Below are 23,536 nucleotides of genomic sequence, written 5' to 3'. Positions count from 1 at the left end.
TCTCGCTGACAACAAGCCTCTTTTCTAAGAATCAGATGTGCCTTGGCTTAAAATCTTGTTTAGGAGTTTTTAGGACATTACATTGTTAGAAACGTGACTTTGTTTGTCCTACAGCGAGGTTACATTACTCTGAGGATGTTGACATAACAGTTTTGTCGTCCATTTTCTTCCGCTTATCCGGGGCCGGGTCGCGGGGGCAGCAGCCCAAGCAGAGAAGCCCAGACCTTCCTCTCCCCAGCCACCTCCTCCAGCTTGTCTGGGGGTTTGTCATCATATGTATGAAAATTTTCAGAGCTGGCACTAGCTGAAGATTGGTGGATCTTTGCTAATTAATTCTTATGGATATATTTCCAACTTCCATCCTTAAGAAGGAATAAGCACCACCGGATCATCAGGCCCTCGCTGGAATGTTAAGTATGAACTTGTTCTGGCCAAATTGGAGCTGTGCCCTCGTGTTTTGTTTGGGTGGAGAAACCTCGTCTTGTTCTGGTATTGGAAACATTAACCATAGGCCCCAAGCAAATGTGCCAGATGCAGTCCCAATGAAGAGAGCATTGTATTCACTGAACCCCGAGTCTGGAGGGGATAATATAAACAGTGAAGCTGTTAGAACACTGAATATTTCTTTGTTCATTCAGCAGCAGACATATCTTTGAAAACTGCTCTGGTATATTTATATTAGTGTTTTTTGTTTGTCTTTTAAAAGACCTGCCTACACAGATGAAACAAATAAAAGCATTTGTTTAAGCGATACAGGCGACATGTCTGATGCTCATCAAATGAACAAATAAAGTTCTACAGTTTGAATGTCAACTGACCAAAATCCACCAGTGCAAGTCTCTCTATAGAGTTGGTTTGTGATATGTTTACCTTCATTAGCACATGGTGCTTGTTGTTGTTGCACTAAAGCGTTTGAGTGCATATTTTAGATGTTTTTAGACCCAGGCTTCAGTTGTTAGGTTGGCCAGTGTATGGAATTGTTACGTTACATTACTTACATCGTATACTTTGTTGGGATTAAAGTAAAAGGAGATAAGAACTACTAAATAAGTTTAAAAACCATACTAGCCTTATGTTGTTCAGCTGATATCTAGTCACAGATAGTCATGGTTAACCAAGTTACCCATCTCTCTCTTCCAGTAGTAATGGCCGATGACTTTTCTGGTTGAAATCCAGCTTTCCATTCAGAAAACAAACAGCCTCTGGAAGCGCAGGATCTTCCCACAGTCGAGTTTACACTTATGATGATTTGAGAGTCAAGTCAACTAAACCCCTGTGGGGTATTTCAGGACAATGTTAGTCTGTGAAGCTCCACTGAACATGATGTAAAGTCAGCCCCTGTTTATCCTCTGCTGGAGGCAAGCCAATTGCTTTAAAATGCGTTATGGGTTGGCTTCCACTGTTACAGCATCAAGATGCAGCTTTTCGAAGGATTGTGTGATCAGAGCAGGGAAGCTTTTTGATCACCAACCGTCTGTACCTGGAGCTCACAGATGAAATGGAAGCAGATCCTAGATCAGTTTTTTTCTCAGCTTTTCTCATAACAGAGTATTATAGCCCTTTCCTTTAACTCACTGCTGCAGTCTCATCTGCCCCTTCTTCTTTTCACTCATGAGAAATCATTTCTCTCAAGTGGAGTTGTCAGCACTGGTAACGTTTAAGACATTTAGCAGGTTAACTAATAAACCTGCAGTAATCTGGACCAGGATTAAAATAAAAGCATGCCGAGGCACATGTATATGCATAAGGAGCCAATCAACTTGTTGAAACTGAATGTAATTGTTGCTGATGGTGTTTGTCTGTCTTTGCACACACAGTACTGTAACGGAGGTGATCTTGCAGACTACCTGCAAGGTAAGCATCTGTCTGCCCCACACACCTATTATTGTTCATCAAAACAAAGTAGCTAATGTAACTGTTGCTATTATGATTATGTGTGCATGCAGTGGTGTATCATATCAGCATGTCTGCTCGTAACGCAAAGAAAAATCCAAGGATGAATAAAGGAAGTGTGAAGTTTACCAGGTCAGTTGTGAAGTTGAGGGTGGGGGATTGTCATGAGAGCAGGATGTGCCACCCTGACAAGAATCTGAAGCTGCACATGAGAAAAACCAGATAGTCAAGTTTCATGTTTGTGTTTGCATTTTGGATGACGCAGGTTACACACTTTAAGCTAACAGCCTTGGATCTGTGACCACAACCAAAAACTTGGGCTCTGTATGAAATATTAATGAAAGCAAAATCAGATTGTTTTCAAACCCATGTTGAAAATAAACAATGTTAAAGCGAGCAGTGTTGTTGCTATGATAGTCAAATAAGCAATTAATCAAAATAATTCTGTTTCAACTTTTGTTTTTTACTGTTGAATATTTACAGTTAATTTTACTCGTGTAGCAAAACATTGATTTAAGAATTACATGGAAATATTGTAAAAATGTCACAAGGTTTAAATGCATATACTGAAGTCATCTTCAGAATTGATCTCAAAGGTTTGGGCTTAAAAAAAATCACATCTGCAATGACATCAAGGCTGTTGTTTGAGACCACTGTGTACACCGGGGAGGGTGGACCTCCAGGCCTCGAGGGCCGGTGTCCTGCAGGTTTTAGATGTCCTTGATCCAACGCAGCTGATTTAAATGGCTAAACGACCTCCTCAGCATGTCTTGAAGTTCTCCTGAGGCCTGGTAATGAACTAATCATTTGATTCAGGTGTGTTGTTGACCCAGGGTGAGATCTAAAGCCTGCAGGACACCGGCCCTCGAGGCCTGGAGTTGCCACCCCTGACTTAGGATAAAGTGTTGTTGGCTTACTGAACAACTTTGCTGAAACACTCAGCCCGGACACCCGGACAGGACAGGTTCATTTAAACAAGCAAACTGTAACCTCGGCTTATTTGATGTAGGTGTTGGTGTCCAACACACTGTTTCTGTGAATAGTTTCACAGGGTTAAAACCAGGTCAGCTTCTAGAATCAAATCCTCCGAGTCGACGGCACCTTGGTTAGATAAGAACATGTGTTTACACCTCTGTTCCATAAAAACACTGATTGTGCTGCTGGAACTGTGTTCTTATCACTGTACCTTTGCATGACGTGCCTGCCTGCGTGGTGCTTTTTGCAGCATGGGTCACGGTCAGACCCTTCTGTGGATCCGTGATCCAGGAGCCTTGCTTGAGTAACACTAGTGGTTGTGAAATTGAAACCTTTGTGGGCAGAGCGCTACGTTACACTGGGCACCTTATGTGATTGTGTTCTTATTATTGGAGTGCTGCTGTGAACACTGCGTAGGTAACAGCCATTTAAATTGCATAATCTCTAGTAAATTATTCTACAGTTTACACAACTTTTCATGTTAGAAGTCGATCCGCTGTGCTGGGCAGAGAGCAGATTATCTATGCCCACAGTGGATTGATAGAGGGGGGGGTGAATCCTCTTTGTCACACAATGAGTAGGACCTTTACTGCCTCAGTTTATTTTAGGATTATTTATGTAATGTGCTAATAATCAAAAAGAGTTTTTATGACTTTGTCTTAACAGTAATGAACATTTTTCATTAGCAGGAACATGAGCCAAACATGGCACTCAAAGAATTTTGAATTGAAAACAAAGCGAGAATTTGACATAGATGCAGCTTAATGAACATTTTTGCATGGTTGCTACATAAATGCTCCTTGAGGAAAAACATTGACTACTGTGGTCTTTTTTGTTTAAGCTAAGGGGACGCTGAGAGAGGATACACTGAGGGTCTTTCTACAGCAGATTGCTGCTGCCATGCGCATCCTCAACAGCAAAGGCATTATTCACCGTGATCTGAAACCACAGAACATCCTGCTGTCATACGTGGGTCGCAAGAAGTCCAACATCAGTGGCATCCGCATCAAAATTGGTAATGGAAGAAGAATGTCAGTTACTATCAGTTATTAAGTTACGTGCAGCGTAGTTTTCTCATAACTACATTTTGGAAGCGTGTACAGACCTATCATTGTTTCGCTTCGTGTCATTTACAGTGGCCAGAGGTTAAGTTTAAATCAATATGTTATAAATTCAGAAAGTTTTTATAAAAGTAATGCAGCCATGATGATGATGATGAGGAGCAGTGTTGTGTTGTTATACACCACAGTACGAGCTCTGTTTGGAGTGCAGGGCGTCTCCATTCATTCTTCAGTTCCAACAATAGTGGTTTGTGTTACTGGTGATAGTAACTGCTTCATGTCTCCGTTCTACAGCTGACTTTGGCTTTGCACGGTACCTCCAGAGCAACATGATGGCAGCTACACTGTGTGGGTCCCCCATGTACATGGTCAGTGTGTTTTATTCTCTATATTTTCTGTGTGTCAGCTTTAAAAAAGATGCGTCTGCTCGGTTTGTTACATATAACTCTGTGTTGTGGTTCTTGGCTTGTGACCTGTTCTCTCTCAGGCCCCAGAAGTCATCATGTCCCAGAACTATGACGCCAAGGCTGACCTGTGGAGCATAGGGACGGTTATCTACCAGTGTCTGGTTGGAAAGCCACCATTCCAGGTTAACAGTGTGCACAACAAACCAATAACACGTGGACCTGTCGGTGTTTGCGACTGTGCGTCTTATTTCTCAACTTATATTTTCAGGCCAACAGTCCCCAAGACCTACGGATGTTTTATGAGAAGAACAAGAATCTGCAACCCATGTAAGTCACCTTCACACCGTAGCCTCAGACACGAGATGCATAATAAATATGTGCAGTCAGTCTGTTTCTTTCAAATAGATCAATAGATTTAACAGGATACAAGTGACACATAATACCTGAAGATTATGTTTTGAAGTTGGTGGCTTATACCTGTCTAGTTGAAAATGGGACTATACAGTATAGTTTTTAGGAACAGAAACTGTAGGTATGGTGTTATTTGCTGTTGCTGTGGATTGTGGTGAACATGTGATTTAAGAAAAGGGAAGACCATATAAGACCAACATAAGAGAGGAGGACACAGGTGAACAACATGAAGAAAAGGAAGCGAGTGAAGGCAGAGGAAAGGATTAAAGGATGCTGCACAGAGCTGAGGAAGAAGCTGAGACTGGCTTTGAGTGGTAGGAAAGAATTCAAGTCGGCTTTGAAGGCACAGCTTTGGTGCCGAGGCGTCTGTTGTTTCATCCAGGACATGGTTTGGGGCATGAAGGTGGTGTTCTGTCAGGTGTTACACCCCCAATTCTGACATATTTGAACTACTTGTATGCTTTGAATAGCAGCATAGGCTGAAAAGAACTAATTCAGTTTTAAATTAAGGTGTATATTCAATTTAGTTTCAGTTATATAACACTAAATCACACCCACGGGTGCCTCGACGTGCTTTATATTGTAAGGTATAGACCCTACAATAATACAGAGGAAACCCCAACAATCATATGAGCAAGCACTTTGGTGACAGTGGGAGGGAAAAACTCCCTTTTAAAAGGAAAGACACCTGTGTCAGCACCAGGCTCAGGGAGGGTCTGTCTGAGAGGAGGAAGAGGGCAAAAACACAAGCTGTGGGAGAGAGCCAGAGATCCATAGCGAATGATGGAGCCGTGGAGGAGTAGAAGTTGTGAGTTCTGTTACTTAGTGCTACCTGCAGGTCAGTTTTCAAATGGTCTGTCAAGCTGTATCCAAACTGGCAGACTAACAGTACTGACTATGTAATACGTACGTGATTAACAGTAACAATCCTATAAGCTACAGTGCACCCATTGCATTGTCTGACGTGCCTCAGAATGCACTGCACAGCTGATATGCACCCCGAGAGAAACAAAGTGTTGATGTTTCCATACTCTTACTACCCAGCATCCCGAGGGAGACGTCCCCACAGCTGAGCGATCTTTTGCTTGGGCTGCTGCAGAGGAATCAGAAGGACAGAATGGACTTTGGTACGTACTGACATCAGTCTTTCAGTAGTGGTGCTTTCCATACTTTTCCTCTAATTTCAGTATAAAGTGTGTTAAACTGTGTAGGGTTTAAATAAGGATACTGTGCACAGTGAGACACTTTATTCCACTGTTTACCAGGGCTACAAAGTCAGTTGAATTTCAATACAAATCACGATTTTTGGTTTCCTACGATTAAATGAACAGGATAAACCAAGATTGAAAATGTTCCACTAATACAAGGCAAAACTTAAGAAATGATTTCAACACCTGACAGCCAATCACAGCTTTTCCTTGGACCACTGGCTGGACAGCTGCACGACTGTCCACAGATTCAAAGTTAGAAAGATGGAGAATCTAGATAAATGAATAAAACATATTGACGAGTAACGACTGGGAAAAAACGAACAGCCTAATTGGGATTTCAGTGTTTGTAAAAATGAAAACTTGACTCTGAGCTTTGACAGCAACTTTAAGAATGAAAATGAATCTGTGTGAGTCGGCTGGTTCTGATGCAGCAGGAGGGGAAGAGTAAGAAAAACTCTGAACAGGGTTAGATGGGGTATATTGTGCTGTTTCTCACTTACCTATCCATCTCTCTCTCAGACACATTTTTCAGCCACCCTTTCTTGGAGTCGTCATCCACCATTAAAAAATGTAAGCACAAAGGTCAGAGTCTACAGCACATCCACGCCTCATCAACTTGAAACCATGATTAATGGTGAGTTTCCCCCCTCAGCGTGTCCAGTTCCTGTGCCCATCACCTCCAATCCTGTGACAGACAGCTCCTGTGGCAGCTCCCCATGTATCCGCTACAGCTCTCCTCCTGTGAGTTTGATCACATGTATCACATGGATTTGTCTGGGAAATGCACAGATCCTGTGTAAAAACACTTCAGCCTTATTTTAGGTCCTCGTGTGTGCTGCCTTTGAATACTGCTAGTGTGAGTGCTGCTGCGGTTACATCTTCCGCTAGTTATAGCCATCTCTTCATGTCACTGCAGCAGGAGGAAAGGAGAGATTTCTCAGCAGTGTTCTCTGTAGCAATGTAACGAGATTAGTTTGACAGTCAGCGCTGCCCTGCTTGGAAGACTTAATGGGATCAGTCAGGAGCCTCACTACAATTTATACTTCCTCCCCCTCCTCTCCCATACTCTCTCTGCATGTGAACAGTCTCTGCCAGACATGCAGACTCTAGCAGAGGATGGTCTGTCATCCCCTCCACTCGGTCCGCCCAACTTCCTGCAGCTGTCCAAAGAGTCTGCAGGAAGCACCAGCAGTAAGAACTCTTCTTGTGACACGGACGACTTTGTCCTGGTGCCCCACATCTCTGCTGACAGCTGTAAGTGCCAACACCTGTCTATATTTACACCTAACTTGCATCTTAATGTCTTCATTATATTAGCCGTCATGTCTTCTTTTCAACCGCTGGTACTGAGGTAGAACTAAAGACCTGCTTAAATTAATGACTCACATTTTATGATGCATTATCTAAAATGACTTTTAATGGTGATTGGAACATAAAAACATCATGTACCCAATGTTTAATAAAATAATAAATAATAAAATAATAATAAACTGCCTAAAAATGGCCCCCAAAATAATGTAAGCTTTAGCTTTTTCCAGGAAAGTTATATTTGTGCTTGATTTTTACTTTACTTTGCTGCTCCCATAAAGTTCAGTACTTTCAGTGCTATGTCTCTTTTATACTATCTGTGTGTCTACCCAGGACCTAACCTAGCAGTGCACCAGAGTCCATCACTGTAAACTTTGCCATAGTACTGCAAACTGCCTATTTCAGCCTGAGCTACATTATCATTTAATTCGGCGATAAATGATAATTTAACATCAAAGACATAACTTCAGCACCATTCCATTATCTGTCATTTTAAAGGAATCTATACATATATCCATGGATCTGTGTGCAGACCATGTGGTGACTTCATGGTATCAGCTGGAGGGACTGCCAGGCTGTAACACATGCAAACTGAACTCAGTCTTTATTTACTGTGTATCAGAAGTATGTACTCATTAATTGAAGGTGCCTGACATAGACCACTTGTTATATTGTAGACAGAAGTGGTTCTCCCATTAGTTAATGGTAGAGTATAAAATGCTCCAAGACTCCAGCAACTACACCAGTGTGAGTAATGTGCTTCATGTGTGATCAGCTGTAGCACCAGCATGTCGCACCATGTAGTCTACAGTGCAACTCTGGTGTAAACCAAACTCCAGCACACCTGATATTTCCTTAAGATTGTTTTGTTTTGGGTTTTTTTTTTCTTGTTAATAGAAAAAAGAAACTATTCCTAAGACGACTCGTAAATCTACAACATTTTACATTTCAGACAGCAATAGTGTGAGTTAGAACTGTCCAAAGAATAATGTGTTAAATGTTCCGTTTACTCAAACCCTCGAGTCGTTTAAAAACCCCATTAGGATGTAACGGTCAGTAATTTATCAGAGCTCACTGGACTTTTATTAGACTGGTTCTGTTTGGTTAAAAATGTCTCAACTCTTCATCAGAAAACCGAGAGACTGCTCACCTCTGTTTGTAACTGCTGTACAACAACATTGTGTGTTTAGTCTAAGGAGCTTGGAAACAAAAGCGTCTGGACTTCTTAAAGTTGCTTGAAGGCGTTTCACCTCTCATCCTTCTTTAACTGAAGAAGCTTCTCCTAGACTACGATGACCTGGATGACTGAGAACCTTCAGACATTGTGTGTGTGTGTGTGTTAATGATTGTTTTCTTTCCTTTTTTCCTCATCCTCAGATGACCAACCAATGGGACCGGGTCGTCGGGCATCCAGCGAGTTTCTCATGTGTGGAGGGTGAGTACGAGGCTGTGCAACACATTCTGCTTAAGTTAGGTTGAATTTTCTGACCTTACCAAAATAATCATCAGCCGAAAAAGAAAATGCAGTTCTAAAGAGAGAACTGAAAGTTTACCATAAATGACTTCTGCTTCTGTCAGCAAGTTTGGCACTTGTCATGTGTTGCTGTATGCACATAGCCCGAAGAGCAGAACTAGCAAAGTGTGTCTGCAGAGAGAGACTTGGACCAAACAGTGGATCAATTTGAAGTACTGCAGAGAGTAATGAGCCACCAAAGAGCAGCCACAGCAGACTCACACTCAGCTTTGACTTTCACCATTTAGATGACAGGTGGTTTGCTGCTACCAGAATTCTGTGCCCTATAATGTTAAACCCCTGTTGACTGCAGGTGGCATGTAAAAGATGAGCTGGGTTAGAGTTGGCCACATTGAGGTGAATGGAGGTTTTCCAGACATAGCTGTGGTAGGGCTGACACGCCACATCTGTTTTTTCAGTAATTATTTGTTTTGTTTAACAACAGTTAAGTGTGATTCATAAAAAAGGCTGTTACCTCACTGGATGTTGGAGATGCTTTGAATGCAGCCCAGCGTCACTAAGCCACCAGGCACCGTTTGTGGGCTGTGAATTGGATATTTTCAGGACAATAGGAGTGTGTCACGATGAGTCAGACTGTTTCACACAAAGACATGTTTGAATGCTCATATTATCCATTTTAATATGATCTATTTTTGTGTCAGCAGGGCTTACTTTGTTTCTTTGTATCACTATTTCTGTGAGCACTTGACAAACAGCCTGCTTCCAGCTTTATCCTGGGTAACCCCTAAATGGTGCCGATTTATTTATCTTGACTGAACGCTCCTGCCCACTACCAGCTCTTCGTGATTAATCGGTTACAAAGAAGGTACCGAGCCAGACAACATGGTGGTGCTGTGCTAAAAACAGCACCAGACCCACAGAGAGGACTGTGTGTATTCAAATAAGAGTCCCCAAACCTCTCTTGCATTTTTTTTAACACACGCAAACACAGTTTATGGAATAAATATTGGTCTTATTATAGTAAGTACTGTACACAAACACACTCTCACACTGCTGTTGACACGGCTTTCATCTCCTTTTGGCCTTCCATATGCTTCCTAAGTTTATTCCCTTTGATCAGCTGGTGTTTTTCTTACTGCAGTAATGTGATAGTCCATATTGAAATACATTCAGACTTCCTTGTCCTACCTGTGATACCTGTGATGTTGTATTAAATTGCACACAACCCCACACTGATTCATTCATTCAGTTTAGTTTGATTAAGTTCCTTATTAATTTAATTGCATTTATATAGCGTCAAATCACAACAACAGGTGCCTCAAGGCATTATTGGGATTAGGGTTCAGGGTCAGCTGATCCAGTCTTAACTATATGCTGTATCCAAAAGGGAAGTTTGAAGCCTGATCTTAAAAGCAGAGACGGTGTCTGTCTACCAAATCCAAACTGTGAGCTGGTTTCACAGAAGATGGGCCTGAAAGCTAAAGGCTCTGCCTCCCATTCTACTTTAAAATACTCTTAAATTGATCTTGAATTTGATTCTGCGTTTAACAGGGAGGCAGAGAAGTATGGGGGATATGCTCTGTCTTTCTAGTCCCTGTCCAGTTCTGTCCTGTACTCTCAAGGAGATTTTAGGACAGCCTGATAAATAATGACTGACTTGTCCAGCCTAGAACTAATAAATACTAGTTTTTGATGTGTAAATAATCATTCTGTACATTCGATAATCTTTAATCCTACAACTGTTTACAACTTGCATAGTTCCCATTTCTGTATAGCTGTATATCTCAGATTCTGTAAAGTTATTTATTTCATATTCTGTATAGTTTTTCATATTTATATCCTGTTCATATCCTGTACATAGCTTGTACTCACTACAGCCTGTACATACTTATAGTTATAGAATAACAACATACTTCATACCGTGTATATTATAACATACCATAATAGACCCATTTCTGTAATATACTCACATATCTATATTATTGCTAATATTTATTGTAATATATCTATATCACTAAAGCACTTCTGGATGGATGCAAACTGCATTTCGTTGCCCTGTACCTGTGCATGTGCAATGACAATAAAGTTGAATTCTATTCTATTCTATTCTATTGATGATACTGCCCAAGCAAAGCATGTGTAGCATGGATCACGACTCCCATTTACATGAACAAATTGGAGTCTATTAGATAGAATTCAAACCATTGGAGTGCAGTACCTATAAGTACCTATAAATCTCTGTGGCGTGCTCCAATCTCTGTAATCAAAATTTATGGTCCCCAAATCAAAAGCTGCACTGAGGGCTAGCAGGACGAGCACAGACATGAGTGCGCAGTCAGAGGCCAGATCATTTGTAACCTTCACGCTGTTTCTGTGCTGAAAACTGACTGAAACTCTTCAAATAAACCATGTTTGTAACAGATGTTCTAACAAATCATCAGTTAGCTGTTTGCAACTAGTCATCAAGAATGTTTGGTGAACTCAATCTTATAGAAAGCTGAGTTCAGCTTCACTGCCCATGTTAGACCTGATTACTGCGGCAGGCATGCAGCGTACCCCTAACGCTGTCTGGGAAAACACCCCAGGCGAGCAGCACTTGTTTGTCTTCTGAGCGATGCTGACACGAATGCTTTTCCGAGCCTCTTACGCACAGTTTCTACATTCTGCAGGTGTGCACATCTCTGCCGGTGGTTTTGTGACTGCATGGACTCATTCACACAGACTTTGCGATGCAATGCAGCCATCAGGCAGGCTTGAACGTTTAACATGAACAGCTACTGCAGCCGTGGCATCTCAGGTTGTCTGTAATCACCATTTGACCCTACAGACAGCTGAGCACCAGTATGTGTGTATGCCCCTCCCCCTGCATGCAGAGTGGTGCAAGCAGCAGCCACCCTGGGGAGAAACCCTGGTAAATGGAGCACACATTTTAGCCTAACACTGTTAATGCAGACAACTTCAAACTCAGCAGGATAGATAGATGGTAAAACCCGTAAGTATTTTGATTGAATACAGACCCAAAAGTCAAGCTAAAGGTTAATATGAGAGTTAAATACTACCTTGTGTAGTATTTTGCATACATTTGCTTGCTCTCTGTGACAACTTTCTCGTGCCCCTGTCCTTCCCCCAATGCTTTGCACTTCGTCTCCCTACTTTCCTGTTTTTCATGTGTAACCAGCTCCAAGCCAACGGTCCTCACTACTCTCTGTTCCCGTTTTGCTCACACTTGCTCCATTTCAGCTTCCTATGTGTGTCTATTCTGTGCTGTGCCTCTAACACCCTCTGCTGCCAGCTTTACTCCCTCCCTCTACTGTTCTCATGGTTTTGTTTTTAACAATAAGTCTTCAGTGCTTACATAAATGAGTTAATCATTGACACACAGGAAGAACCACTTTTCATTTCATTGCAGTAGTTGTCCCTAGCAATTTGGAAACAGCAGGCACACTCTCCAAAACCAAAGCCTTGTTTATCCTGTTTTCTTTGTCCTGAATTGGAGTCCAGAGAAAGGATGAAAGGTGGCACAGGAAGGGAGTGTGGACCCTGGGGGTAGCGAGAGGAGCGTGTAGAGATATTGTTGCTGTAAAAAAACAGACAAAGCAAGTGATGGTGATGAATGAGGACACTTTTTAGATGCTGACATGGTTTAAAAACCAGGTCGTCGGAGACGCAGCTGAGTGTGAAGATACAGCCTCGCTCTCTTTCTACTCTTGGCTCTTTTTGAAGAGCAGCTGTTCACTGACCAAATGTTCTTTCTCCTTTTTAAAGCCAATAACAGCAGCACGCAACACCTTTCTCCATATTAACAATGGCCGGGCTCAGTAAAGCTTTTAGCAGCTTAGAGAAAATGGATCGCTTCAACAAGGCTCATTACCTCACGTGCTAGTGGTGCAGCACGTGCTAGTGTTTATTTCTCAGAACTGCAGATATGCCACAAAGCAGCTGCTCTCTGGTTCTTTGTCTGGACTAGTCCAGCCTCACGTGTCCTCCTCCCTCCCTCCCTTATGGACCCTCCCAGGCTTTCATTATTACATAACGGGTTTCTAACTCGTGTCACCTTTAAAAAACATTAAGAACATATAGGATGTTTTTTTTAAAGGCCCTGTTTAGGTGTCATTACATTACGCTCAGAACATTTTGTCTCCTCTGGAATGATAAAAGAATGTAAATGCACTTCCCCTCCCGTGTCTGTACAGCAGAGGACCGCCCTCATGCGTGCTATTGGCTGCCCCTACATGTAGTCCTGCCCCAAGCAGAGTGAAGTCTGAAGCTGATTGGTCTTGCCTGTGTTTACATGGAAGCCTCTGTCCCTGAGAGGCTGGGCTAAAACTGAACTTCCCCAACCTGCCTCCATCTGAGCGTAAACAAAGACCTCAGGGCTGTGGAAGTTCACAAGCTGTAACTTTTGGACTTACCATGACAATTGAAACTCCAGACAACTTCACGCAAACAAGCAAGCAGCAGCGACTTCAAACACATTGGCTAACGACGCTCCTTTCTCACTTCGTCCCCTCCAGGCAGCCACAGCCCACCCCAGGACAGACGCCTATGGTGTCCCCGCGGGCTGAGACCACCCCCATTCCAGTTCCTACGCAGGTTCGCAACTACCAGCGCATCAAGCAGAATCTGTCCAGCAGCCCGAACACCACACTCTACAGCTCCCCCAGGTAAGGACTCTGCTGGGATTGCTCAGTCAACTTATCGAGTGGCAATGATGAACTGCAGAGGAATGCTTAACTCACCACAACTATTTCATCAGCCATAAGGTTTCACTGAAATTACATCAGTCAACTGCCTGCTTGAGTTTATGGCCTTACTGAGGGGTTTGTTGACAGTTTCACGTGAAGACAGAAGAGAAGGGATGGCACGTTGTTTCTCAGGGAAACTAGTTACATGATAGTGTAGTGGTTTACATATTCGCCTAACAAGGGAAAGGTCCTCGATCGGATCCTGGGAGGAGACACAGATCCCTCTGGGGTTATGTCAGGAAGGGCATCCCGCGTAAAAATCTGCCAAATCAAATATGTGGAGCTACTCACTGTGGCATTGCTAATGGCTCTGTTATTAGAAGTTTATTATGTTAGCTTCTCTGTAGAATTTCGTTCGTCTGGTGGTTTACTTACTTTGCCAGTGAAATTCCTCCCGTAATGCTGAACAAAGTGTCAGAGACAAATTCAAATCTTCAGTCACGGTTCTACTTTCAGCTCAGAGTCAGATGGTCAGTGTCATTGTTCTCACTGCAGGAGCAACATTAGTTACATTCCTCCTCATCTGTGGATTCATTGTCCTCTGTATTAGCAGCAGAACAGTGCCAGAAATGCTAATATTAGGTGGGGAGTGCAGAGGAGGCAGCTGATGAAAGGTTGATGCTTTTTCAGTTTTCTTAGCACAATTTACGTGAACAACGTATGCAGATGAATTTCAGGTGTTCGTTTATGTTTTAACCACAGGACAGTCAAACTGTAATGTTTCACTTTAACGTGCATGAGTAACACGTGTGATAAAGAATCACCACAAAGATTCTTTTAATACAAGGATGAGAAATCGTGTCAATTGTTTTTCCAAAAAAACGACTGTGCAAATTTAAAAGATGTTAATTTAATTTTAAAAAACATTATGTGTGTTATGTTTTGCAGTTTACCAGTTGCATTGCATGGAATCACTATTTCTTTCAGCCCTGCAGACATTCGTCCTGCCTTCGTGGTTTCATAAGTGCAGCGAGGAACATACAGCTGTACCACCAAAACATATTACCCACATTTGACAGATATGATGATGTGGGGTATCTGTGTCATCACACGAAGCACCATGAATGTGTAACGAGCTGATGATGGTGATATTCATGTTTAGACGACTGAGTAGACTACACAGTTTAGTATCGGACTGAAAACTGCCAACTTTCAGCTGTCGTGAGTCGTCTCAGCAGCCAAACAAATGTTTGCAAACTGCCACAAGATGAAATGAGCCAAAGGAAGACTGGCTTAGACTGTTACTTCATGTCTGTTTTGTATAATTAAAGATTCATGCTTGTGTTTTTCAGATCTGGCACAGTGAGGCGATCTAACACCAGTCCAATGGGTTTTCCCAAGGTGGGCTCGGGGTCTCCGAGCTCCGCAGACGTCCCTCAGACTGTGGGCCGCCGCCTCTCCACTGGAAGCTCCCGGCCCTACTCGCCCTCACCTCTCGGTAAGCTTACGTTTAATGACACCTCCCAGACATGAAGGGGACATCTCTCGAGTCTCCTGACAAATCTAAGCTCTTTCTGTGTGCAGTGGGCACCATCCCTGAGCAGCTGGGTCACTGCTGCTGTCACCTACAGAACCAGGAACCCCGCAGCCGCAGTTCTTCAGGAGGTACGTTCTCAGGCTCCCTGCTCGTTCTCAGGGCTATCTCACTCTGTATTGTCCTGTTCCTTTCAGTTTCAGGTGCTGTGGGTACAGTTGTAATGAAAAAGGAGATTCACAGTATACAACCCTTCCCAACAACGATGTGTTTGACATTTAAAAGAAGCAGAATTGACAACAACTGCTGTTCTGAGTTCTGATTCTCTTGCTAGTGACATGACTTAATTTTTGGAAAGGGCATGAGTCACCATGACTCCAGGCCATTTTCAGAGTCTCTGGCTCCGCACATGTCTTACGCCTTGTTCACTGTTTGTGTCAAGAGGTTTGCTGTCATGGTGACCAGGAAGGAGGCTCACTGTCCTAAATGATGAATCAGATTTTAGTGCTTTGTCCCCTGTGTGAAGAGGCACACAAATGAGCAGCACACACTCTGTGGAAGGTTGTAGGGAAAATGGTAGACTTGATGCTAAGCCATGGATGATTACTAACTGGCATTGGTTCTAATCCACTGTGTCTTTAGGTTCCCCCATCCCATCCTCTCAGCTCCTGGGGGCTCGGCTTCAGAGCGCCCCCATTCTTACTGAGGTCTACCAGACCAGGCAGAAGCTCCACAAGCAGCTGTCTGACCCTGTGCAGCCTTCCTCCTCCTGCAGTCACTCCCCGCAGCTTGGCCGTCCCGCCAACCTTGGTTCTTCCCCCACCAAGCTGCTGGGCTCCTCCCCTCGCACGTCTGACTGGCTTCAAAAGTCCCCACTGCCCACAATCATTGGCTCCCCAACTAAAGTGAGTGCCCTTCAGTGAAGAAGTATGCTTTTAGCTGTTAAATTTAGGTTACTTCACCTTTTTGTCTCTTTTTCAGACCATTTCAGCACCATTTAAGATCCCCAAAACACAAGCCTCCTGTAACTTGATGGCGCTGGCAGACAGCCCCCAACCCACAAGGATGCTGGCTGACGCACACGATGTTTGCGGACACCACAGCAACCCCTTCCTCGCCGGGCGACCAGCTGCTCCTGAGGGCAGCCGGACATTTGGCAGGTATAGAAGCACCCAAATCTGCTTCCATTGGAGCTGTTAAATCTGATAAATGCACATATGGACAGTCCAGTGCAGTCACTTACAACATGGACTGTGAGATTCGTCATAAATAAATAAAAAACAGCTGATCAGTTGGTGTATTTATGCAGTGACAATCTTTCACCTGGCTCAATTTCAGACTTCCCGGAAATCTGATTGATTTCCTTTTTACATGAAAGATGTTAAGAGTGGTTTAACTGTGAAAGGATGATGCTGTGCACCTCTGCTGACATCATCTGCACTTTCCTTACAGGTCTGTCAGTACAGGTCGTCTGTCTGACCATCCAATCAGAATCACTCTGGGTGGGCAGCCCTATCAGGGCAGCAGTGACAGCCTGAATACTGAGCGGCCCATGGACACAGGTATGAGCAGATACTCTGCATGTGTGAAATTAGCAACATTGTGTCCAGTTTGAGCCGTGAGAACATCGTTTACAAATAAACGCTTCACTGAACGACAGAAGTAACGAGCACATTTCCTCCTGCCCAAAGCCCCCGCAGGTCCGAGCACGCTCGCTCACGGTGGGTCAGCGAGTCCTCGTACGGTCCTTTTCACTGTGGGTTCACCACCCAAGAGCAGCACTCCTCCAACCTGCAGCCACCTGGGCACCCGATCACGCACCACTTCAGGTGAGGGAAACCCGCCACCTTCTTGCAGAGCTGAGCTTGAGGAGGAAAGCTTAAAATATGTCTGCCATGCTCTCTCCTCTCTGTCCCCTCAGTGGGCTCCAACAGTTCAGCAGGCTCTCTGTGCTCAGTCAGTGGTCGGGTTTATGTCGGCTCTCCTCCGGGCATGGCCATAGGCTCGTCTCCTCCAGGAGGTTACGGAGGTGGGCAGCTGGCCCCTGGGGCAGAGGGGGCACCCAGCAGCCTGCGGTACGTCCCGTATGGGACCTCTCCTCCCAGCCTAGAGGGGTTCATCACCTTTGAAGCCCCAGAACTTCCTGAGGAGACTCTGATGGAGGTGAGAAGTAGGGATTGGTGCCTTACAAGAAGTGGTTGATTCTTTTCATGCAGTGTCTCTTCTCCTCTTCAACATTTCATTGCAATCTTTCTTTCCGTGCTCTAGCGTGAGCACACAGACACCCTGATGCACCTGCGGATGATGCTTTCATTTACCGACTGCATCCTGGAGATGGCGGCGCTTCGAGCCGGGGGGACAGAGCTCGGCATCTCGGCTGCATCCCTCTACCCTCCCCAGGACAGCGTGGTTGTGGACCAGATCAGCCAGCTGAGCAAAGAGTGGGGGTAAGAAACTTAAGTCTGCTCTGATTTTTAAGTAATATAGTTTTTAATATCATGTAATCATAGGGCCCTTTGTTTGTAAACACTTCCCATTTGTCTTACGAGCTGTGGTTGTGCTGCCCCCTACAGGCAGGTGGAGCAGTTGGTGCTTTACATGAAGGCAGCTCAGCTCCTTGCTTCCTCGCTCCATCTGGCCAAAGCTCAGATTAAATCTGCCAAGCTCAACCCTTCCACTGCCGTCAAACAGGGTAAGGACGTTTCGGCTTCCTCGCTGCCTTTTTCCTTTGTATTTTATCTTTATTCGTTTAATAAAGGCTCTCCCTTTATCCTCTCAGTGGTCAAGAGTCTGAATGAGCGCTACAAAAGCTGCATCTCCCTGTGCAGGCAGCTGACCGACAAACTCAACCACTTCTTCTCTGATAAGCAGCGCTTTGTGGACGAAATCAACAGCGTCACCGCAGAGAAGCTCGTCTACAATCACGCAGTGGAGCTGGTGGGTCTCATGTGTATGCAGTGACAAACCTATTGTACAGATAGACTTGGTGCTGGTGAGGCTAATGCGATCGTGTGCGTGCTCCAGGTTCAGTCAGCAGCTCTCGATGAGATGTTCAAGCAGACGGAGGACATAGCCTATCGCTACAGCAAGGCCTCCATGCTCCTGGACGGCCTGTCCAAGATCCTCCAAGACCCCACAGACATCGAAAACGTGATGAAATGTAAGCACGAGCTCACCGTCTTAAGCAGTTGAACTTGGGGGGGATGTTTTACTCAGACGCGTTGAGGATGGCGCTGTGATTCATGAGACATTGCAGCATTTCCTGTGCATTCCACGTTTATCTAATGACTTCTATTAACGAGTTCCTGTTTTGTATCTGTTCCCTGCAGACAAGGCCAGTGTGGACCGCAGGATCTCAGCTCTGTGCTACTGTACTGTCACACTGTACGAGTAGAAGAGCTGGTGAAATCATAGACAGAGGGACCACGTCCTAAGACTGTTGATTACCGTTCCCACAAAGCCCTCATTCCTTGTGTAGCAGTTCAAGCACCTTTCATCGGCTAGGTTCCATCTCTGTTTATCATGACTTCATTTTACCAGCTGCATCGCAGAGTGACCGCATAAATCTACAACCAAAGATGATGGCAGATCCGGAAACAAGACGCTGAACCTGGCTGTAGGTGAACTTGCCCTTTCAGGTGCACTTTTTTATGTCACGATGGTCGACCGCCATCCGACGGAAACACTGGGGATTCGTTTCTACCAGAACAAAGAGGACTCACGGGACCTCGACAGACTCGAGCTCCATAAGAAGTGGCTCATCTTTTCAAATCCTGTCAGTGTCCGTTATTTACTCAGAAGTTCGTTTTGTTATTTATTGGTTCACATGCACATGGATTCTCCCTGAAAACCTCAAGTATTGGAGTGGAAGGAGCGTGTTGTTGTTCGCTGTAACAGAGCTAACTCTGTGGTTTTAACATTAAACTGTTACAGACAGCTGGAGAGCTCTGTGTCTGGGGGGGAGGAACATCTAATTTGTGATTGCTTTGTTTTTATGTTTCTTGTATTTTTAGCTCATGCACTTTACCGTTGAGAGGAGGAGGAGGAGGAAGGTGGAAACGTGATCACTTCTGCTCCGAGCCTCAAAATCGACCTGCTGTGTGTGGGATGATCATCAAGCTGCTGTAAAGCCACAGCTTTAATCATGATCTATTTATCTGAGTGCAGCTCAGTCTGTGTAGTGTGACACAGATTGGAGCTTGATGTCACTGGGAGTCATCCTGATTCTGGCATGGGAATTTCCTCTGCTTAGAGTGGCTTGGTGCGTAGGAATATTCGGTTCCTGCAGCTTCTACAAATGTCTTTGTTCAGTCTGTGATTGTTCCCAACCTTCTGGAAGTGTTACACTAAATCTTTGGATTTCAGGTACACTAACTGTATGTTGCATGTGACGCATTCAGGCTGATTTTCAAACTAATAGCTAAAATACAAAACGTCAGCGTTTGCATAGAAAGCTGAAACCTTTGGATCATGCCACTCACAGCATGAGGGATGGAGGCTAATGTGTGGTGGCGGCAGATATCCAAAAGAAACCCAGAACTTGAGTGGATCAGAGACTCTGTCACCACTGCCTCGCTGAGCAGCCGGTCGGGTGTCCACTTTACACCTCGATGGATTTAAACTGAATGGTCATATTTACTTGACAAGTTACCTTAATAACATGTTTCCTTAGACTAAAAACAAACTACAGCTTTTTATGCTTCGTCAGAATCTGTAGCTTTTTTTGAGTAAACACAAACTCCATGTTTGCAGACTTGTATATATTTTATTGTGGAGCATGTGATTATTCCCTTAGCCTCTTTTTGAGAGGAGGGTGAGTGTGTGGGAGAGGGCGTGGATATCAAACGCCCTGCCTGTCAGTCAAAGAGCACAAATCTTTATATGTAGATAGATGAATTTGTATTCAAGTCTGCCAAGGGTTTGATAAGGAAACCCTCCTTGGGCACAACAGGAGTGTGCCAAAGACTACAATAAAACTTCTGGCAGCTCCAAATCTTTCCAGAGAACTCTTTTTACCAGGACTGTTCATTGTTGAGGTCATGTTTGTTCAGCGCTCCCGAGTGAGCGCAATGTCTTCAGATTTCATTCTCCTGATTTTGTGAGACTTGATTTGTCACAATCCACATCGTCCCGCCCCCCCGTCAAGTCCTCACGGGGTATGTACTGTATGTACGAGCATATATAAACACACGTGCACTTGCCAGGTGTGCTTTAAGGCCAGTAGTATCCAGTCAGCATGGAAAGGAGGTGCCTTCTTGTGAAAGCAGACACAGGCCTACTCCTCTGTACAGGTGTGAATACATTCTTTGTATAACGGCGGTCTCTGGACTGTTCCTCCGATGTACTGTTCTCGTTTTCTTTTCTAGACACGTCTGGGTTTCGGTTTTCCCTCATCCCTGTCATGGGCGCTCTGAGCCACATAAAGCCTTTTCTGCATTAAGGGTGAAGAGGGATAAATAAGGCGAGCCACCTGAAACTTTGTACCATTCTGAACTACGAGTAAAACTGAGATATTTTAGGTAAAGCATGGGTACCACGTCTGCATTTTACCCTGTACAACCTCTAGGATGTGGAATGTATGTATCCTGTCGTTCTGCGCCTCTCCAGCTTGATCTCAATGCATTTTGGAAGCCCCCACCATCAGACCCTGATGATGAACACCAGTTTTTCCACGTTTAACATTATACTCGTCTGTCACTGGGGGGTCTCTCTTTGTTCTTTATGGAACTGAAATGCAGTTTTTGTTATTAAAAAGAGAAGGAAAAGTGAACCTGTGTCACTGCGCTGTCTTTAATCTTAGTTCTGATTTTAAATGTACAATTTTATTTCTGTCATTTCTGTTTTTAACAAGAAAAATCAGTTTCCTAAATCGCAAAGACTGCAACGTAACAATCTCTCAGATTAATCCTTAAAAATATAACGACTCGAACTAACAAATGACAAATTACTTGGACTACTGTGCAACTGAATTTACAAATGTGACTTTTCGATCCTAAATTCAGTCATTTAATTTACATCGTTTTAAATGATTAATTAACATTTGCTTAATTAACTGACCCATGACCCAAGACACCTGACTCAAGGGAGAAACTGGTGCAGTCGACACATAACAGACAACTCTGATAACAGAATAGAATTCAACTTTATTGTCATTGCACATGTCACAAGTACAAGGCAACGAAATGCAGTTTGCATCCATCAAATGCTTTAGCCATGATATAGATATATTACAATATATATTAGCAATAATATAGGGTATATAGATATATTACAGAAATGGGTGTGTTATAGGTGCCAAGTCTGCACCAATGAGCTATTAGATGAAATCCTGCCATATTTTGACACTGTGTGCAGTGTCCTTAAAACATTTGACAAAATTGGACAAGTGGAGGACAAGAGAGGAACCGACACATCCACTATAAACAGCAGGCAATCAATACCTGAAAGTCATGCCATTAAGAAATAGGGTGGAAAAAATCCTGCAAAGACCTGACACAGAGATGCAGCCGGCCCTTCAGTTGAGCCCTCTAGTGTTCACTGAAGCATAATCAGAAATGGTCTGAGGTACAGGGTGATTGTGAAGGAGCCATTCTTAAGAAAGGGAACTGGTTAATGAGAATCAGTGGCAGTAGGTCTCATGAATCTAAGTATGACATTTTTGGTTCAATTTGTCATCAGTATGTATCAGGGGTGGGCAATTCCAGGCCACGAGGGCCGGTGTCCTGCAGGTTTTAGATCTCACCCTGGGTCAACACACCTGAATCACATGATTAGTTCATTACCAGGCATCTGGAGAACTTCAAGACATGTTGAGGAGGTCATTTAAATCAGCTGTGTTGAATCAAAGACACGAGCCCTTGAAGCCTGGAGTTGGACACCCCTGCTCTAGACAACACCGCTCATCCTCCTCTGAACCAACCTATGACTGTGTAACATAGAGGGCTGTCAGTTCACATTAAGTCTAGGCCAGGGGTGTCGAACTCCAGGCCTCGAGGGCCGGTGTCCTGCAGGTTTTAGATCTCACCCTGGGTCAACACACCTGAATCAAATGATTAGTTCATTACCAGGCCTCAGGAGAACTTCAGGACATGCTGAGGAGGTCATTTAGCCATTTAAATCAGCTGTGTTGGATTAAGGACACATCTAAAACCTGCAGGACATCGGCCCCCGAGGCCTGGAGTTCGACACATGTGGTCTAGGCAGTAACGATAGTTTAAGCCAGCAAATTTAGAAATCCACATGAGTACCTGAAAATGCTATAAAAACTCACTAATCCCACGACTCACTCATTTGCACAGCTAAATGTCGCCCTCTGGGACAAATACTCCTGTGAAATTTTTCCACAACCCGAAAAACAAACAGAATAAAACATTCCTATGGAAAAAACACCCTGCCTCTTGGTTTAACCTGATCAGGTTAGATATGAAATGACCATACCAACCATAAAGGTCAGGAAAAGCTGGGCAGCCCCCTTCCCAATCACCTGACTTCCATAGAGGCTTAGAACAGAGAAACAATGGTAAGTGTGACAAAAGGCGCAAAAAAACGTGGAAAAGTGAAACAATGTAACCTTCACAATAGCAAATGAACACATGGACAGAATATGCTTTGGTGTAAAGAGTTAATATTTATGAACAAGTTGTGAAAATATTAAGACAATCCCTTCTCTGTGGAGTGGGACAGGAAGGCCTCAGAAGGCCCAGTCCTTCTGTGGCAGTGACATCCACGAGCAGTTCTCTGAATAGTTGTTAGGCAATGTTCATTGTAAGGCTGCATTTAGGACCTCAGTCTCATTAAACTGGAAGATTGTGCTGCTACAGTGGCGTCAAATGACAGGAATGAGAAGTGTGGGATCCTCCAAAGTAGACCTCAGACATGTTTCAGGAGCAGCTGGTGCTCCTTATGCTCTCGTTTCTTTCCGCACTACTGCCATCTACTTATTCAAGATCTTTTGTGTTCTATTTTTTAAGCAAAACTTTCACTTAAATGGTTTAATTAGTTGTTTTGTTCTTTGAAAAATAAAATAAAACATTACAAAACAAATTTCACACTTTTGTCATAGGCGCTTTTCATAGAACACCGTGTTTTCTACACTTTCTACTTTATTTATGTCTCCCTGTCGACAGGGTCTGCCAGTCTTTCTGATAAGAAATTCAATACCTGTAGATCAACCTTTCCAAATCTGACCGACAAGCCTGTGAAATAGTGATGTGCGAATCATGAACGAACCGTTCAGTACTCGAGAATCACTTTACTGACTTGTGAATCATGATTCACAAGTCCAACTGACTCATTCACTGACTCGTCCCTTTTGCTGTTAGCAAACTAATTTCATTAGTAGAAATATATCTAGCTTATAATTAAAATTGTGGGGAAAACAGCCAGTTTCTTAACAGAAACGTTTCTGCTCTGAACTGGAAGAAAACCCCCCAAGTAGAAGCTCACATCAAGACAATAGTTTCTCAGCTCACAGTAGCATCGCTCTGCTAACATGCTAACAACACATTTGAGTTACTCACCCCTTCCCTTCCTGAGCTGAATCATAGCATGAACGAATCACTCAGGACTCACTCACCC

At 43.7% G+C, this 23,536-nt stretch overlaps 2 protein-coding genes across 2 annotated transcripts in view; both read left to right on the top strand.

The window, feature by feature from the left end:
- Positions 1–20,729, top strand: part of ulk2 (unc-51 like autophagy activating kinase 2) — a 34,155-nt gene extending 13,426 nt beyond the window's left edge. Inside the window, exons 5-27 of the mRNA XM_005752179.2 lie at positions 1,818–1,854; positions 3,710–3,883; positions 4,224–4,297; positions 4,417–4,518; positions 4,605–4,663; positions 5,792–5,874; positions 6,478–6,528; positions 6,611–6,699; positions 7,044–7,212; positions 8,644–8,701; positions 13,255–13,404; positions 14,778–14,923; positions 15,010–15,090; positions 15,602–15,864; positions 15,941–16,119; positions 16,412–16,521; positions 16,651–16,788; positions 16,881–17,122; positions 17,228–17,406; positions 17,533–17,651; positions 17,739–17,896; positions 17,984–18,119; positions 18,289–20,729. Coding sequence (XP_005752236.1) covers positions 1,818–1,854; positions 3,710–3,883; positions 4,224–4,297; positions 4,417–4,518; positions 4,605–4,663; positions 5,792–5,874; positions 6,478–6,528; positions 6,611–6,699; positions 7,044–7,212; positions 8,644–8,701; positions 13,255–13,404; positions 14,778–14,923; positions 15,010–15,090; positions 15,602–15,864; positions 15,941–16,119; positions 16,412–16,521; positions 16,651–16,788; positions 16,881–17,122; positions 17,228–17,406; positions 17,533–17,651; positions 17,739–17,896; positions 17,984–18,119; positions 18,289–18,353 — 2,862 coding nt within the window. The 3' untranslated portion in view covers positions 18,354–20,729. The remainder of the gene's footprint in view (positions 1–1,817; positions 1,855–3,709; positions 3,884–4,223; positions 4,298–4,416; positions 4,519–4,604; positions 4,664–5,791; positions 5,875–6,477; positions 6,529–6,610; positions 6,700–7,043; positions 7,213–8,643; positions 8,702–13,254; positions 13,405–14,777; positions 14,924–15,009; positions 15,091–15,601; positions 15,865–15,940; positions 16,120–16,411; positions 16,522–16,650; positions 16,789–16,880; positions 17,123–17,227; positions 17,407–17,532; positions 17,652–17,738; positions 17,897–17,983; positions 18,120–18,288) is intronic.
- A 1,677-nt stretch (positions 20,730–22,406) lies between these two features.
- Positions 22,407–23,536, top strand: part of LOC102193747 (fatty aldehyde dehydrogenase-like) — a 12,221-nt gene continuing 11,091 nt past the window's right edge. Inside the window, exon 1 of the mRNA XM_005752177.1 lies at positions 22,407–22,478. The gene's annotated coding sequence lies outside the window, so the exon portion shown is untranslated. The remainder of the gene's footprint in view (positions 22,479–23,536) is intronic.

The sequence above is a fragment of the Pundamilia nyererei genome, unplaced genomic scaffold (assembly GCF_000239375.1).
Source record: "Pundamilia nyererei isolate P.nyererei 1_Seehausen unplaced genomic scaffold, PunNye1.0 scaffold00347, whole genome shotgun sequence".
Taxonomy (NCBI): domain Eukaryota; kingdom Metazoa; phylum Chordata; class Actinopteri; order Cichliformes; family Cichlidae; genus Pundamilia; species Pundamilia nyererei.
This window is presented reverse-complemented; position numbering and strand designations above follow the sequence as displayed.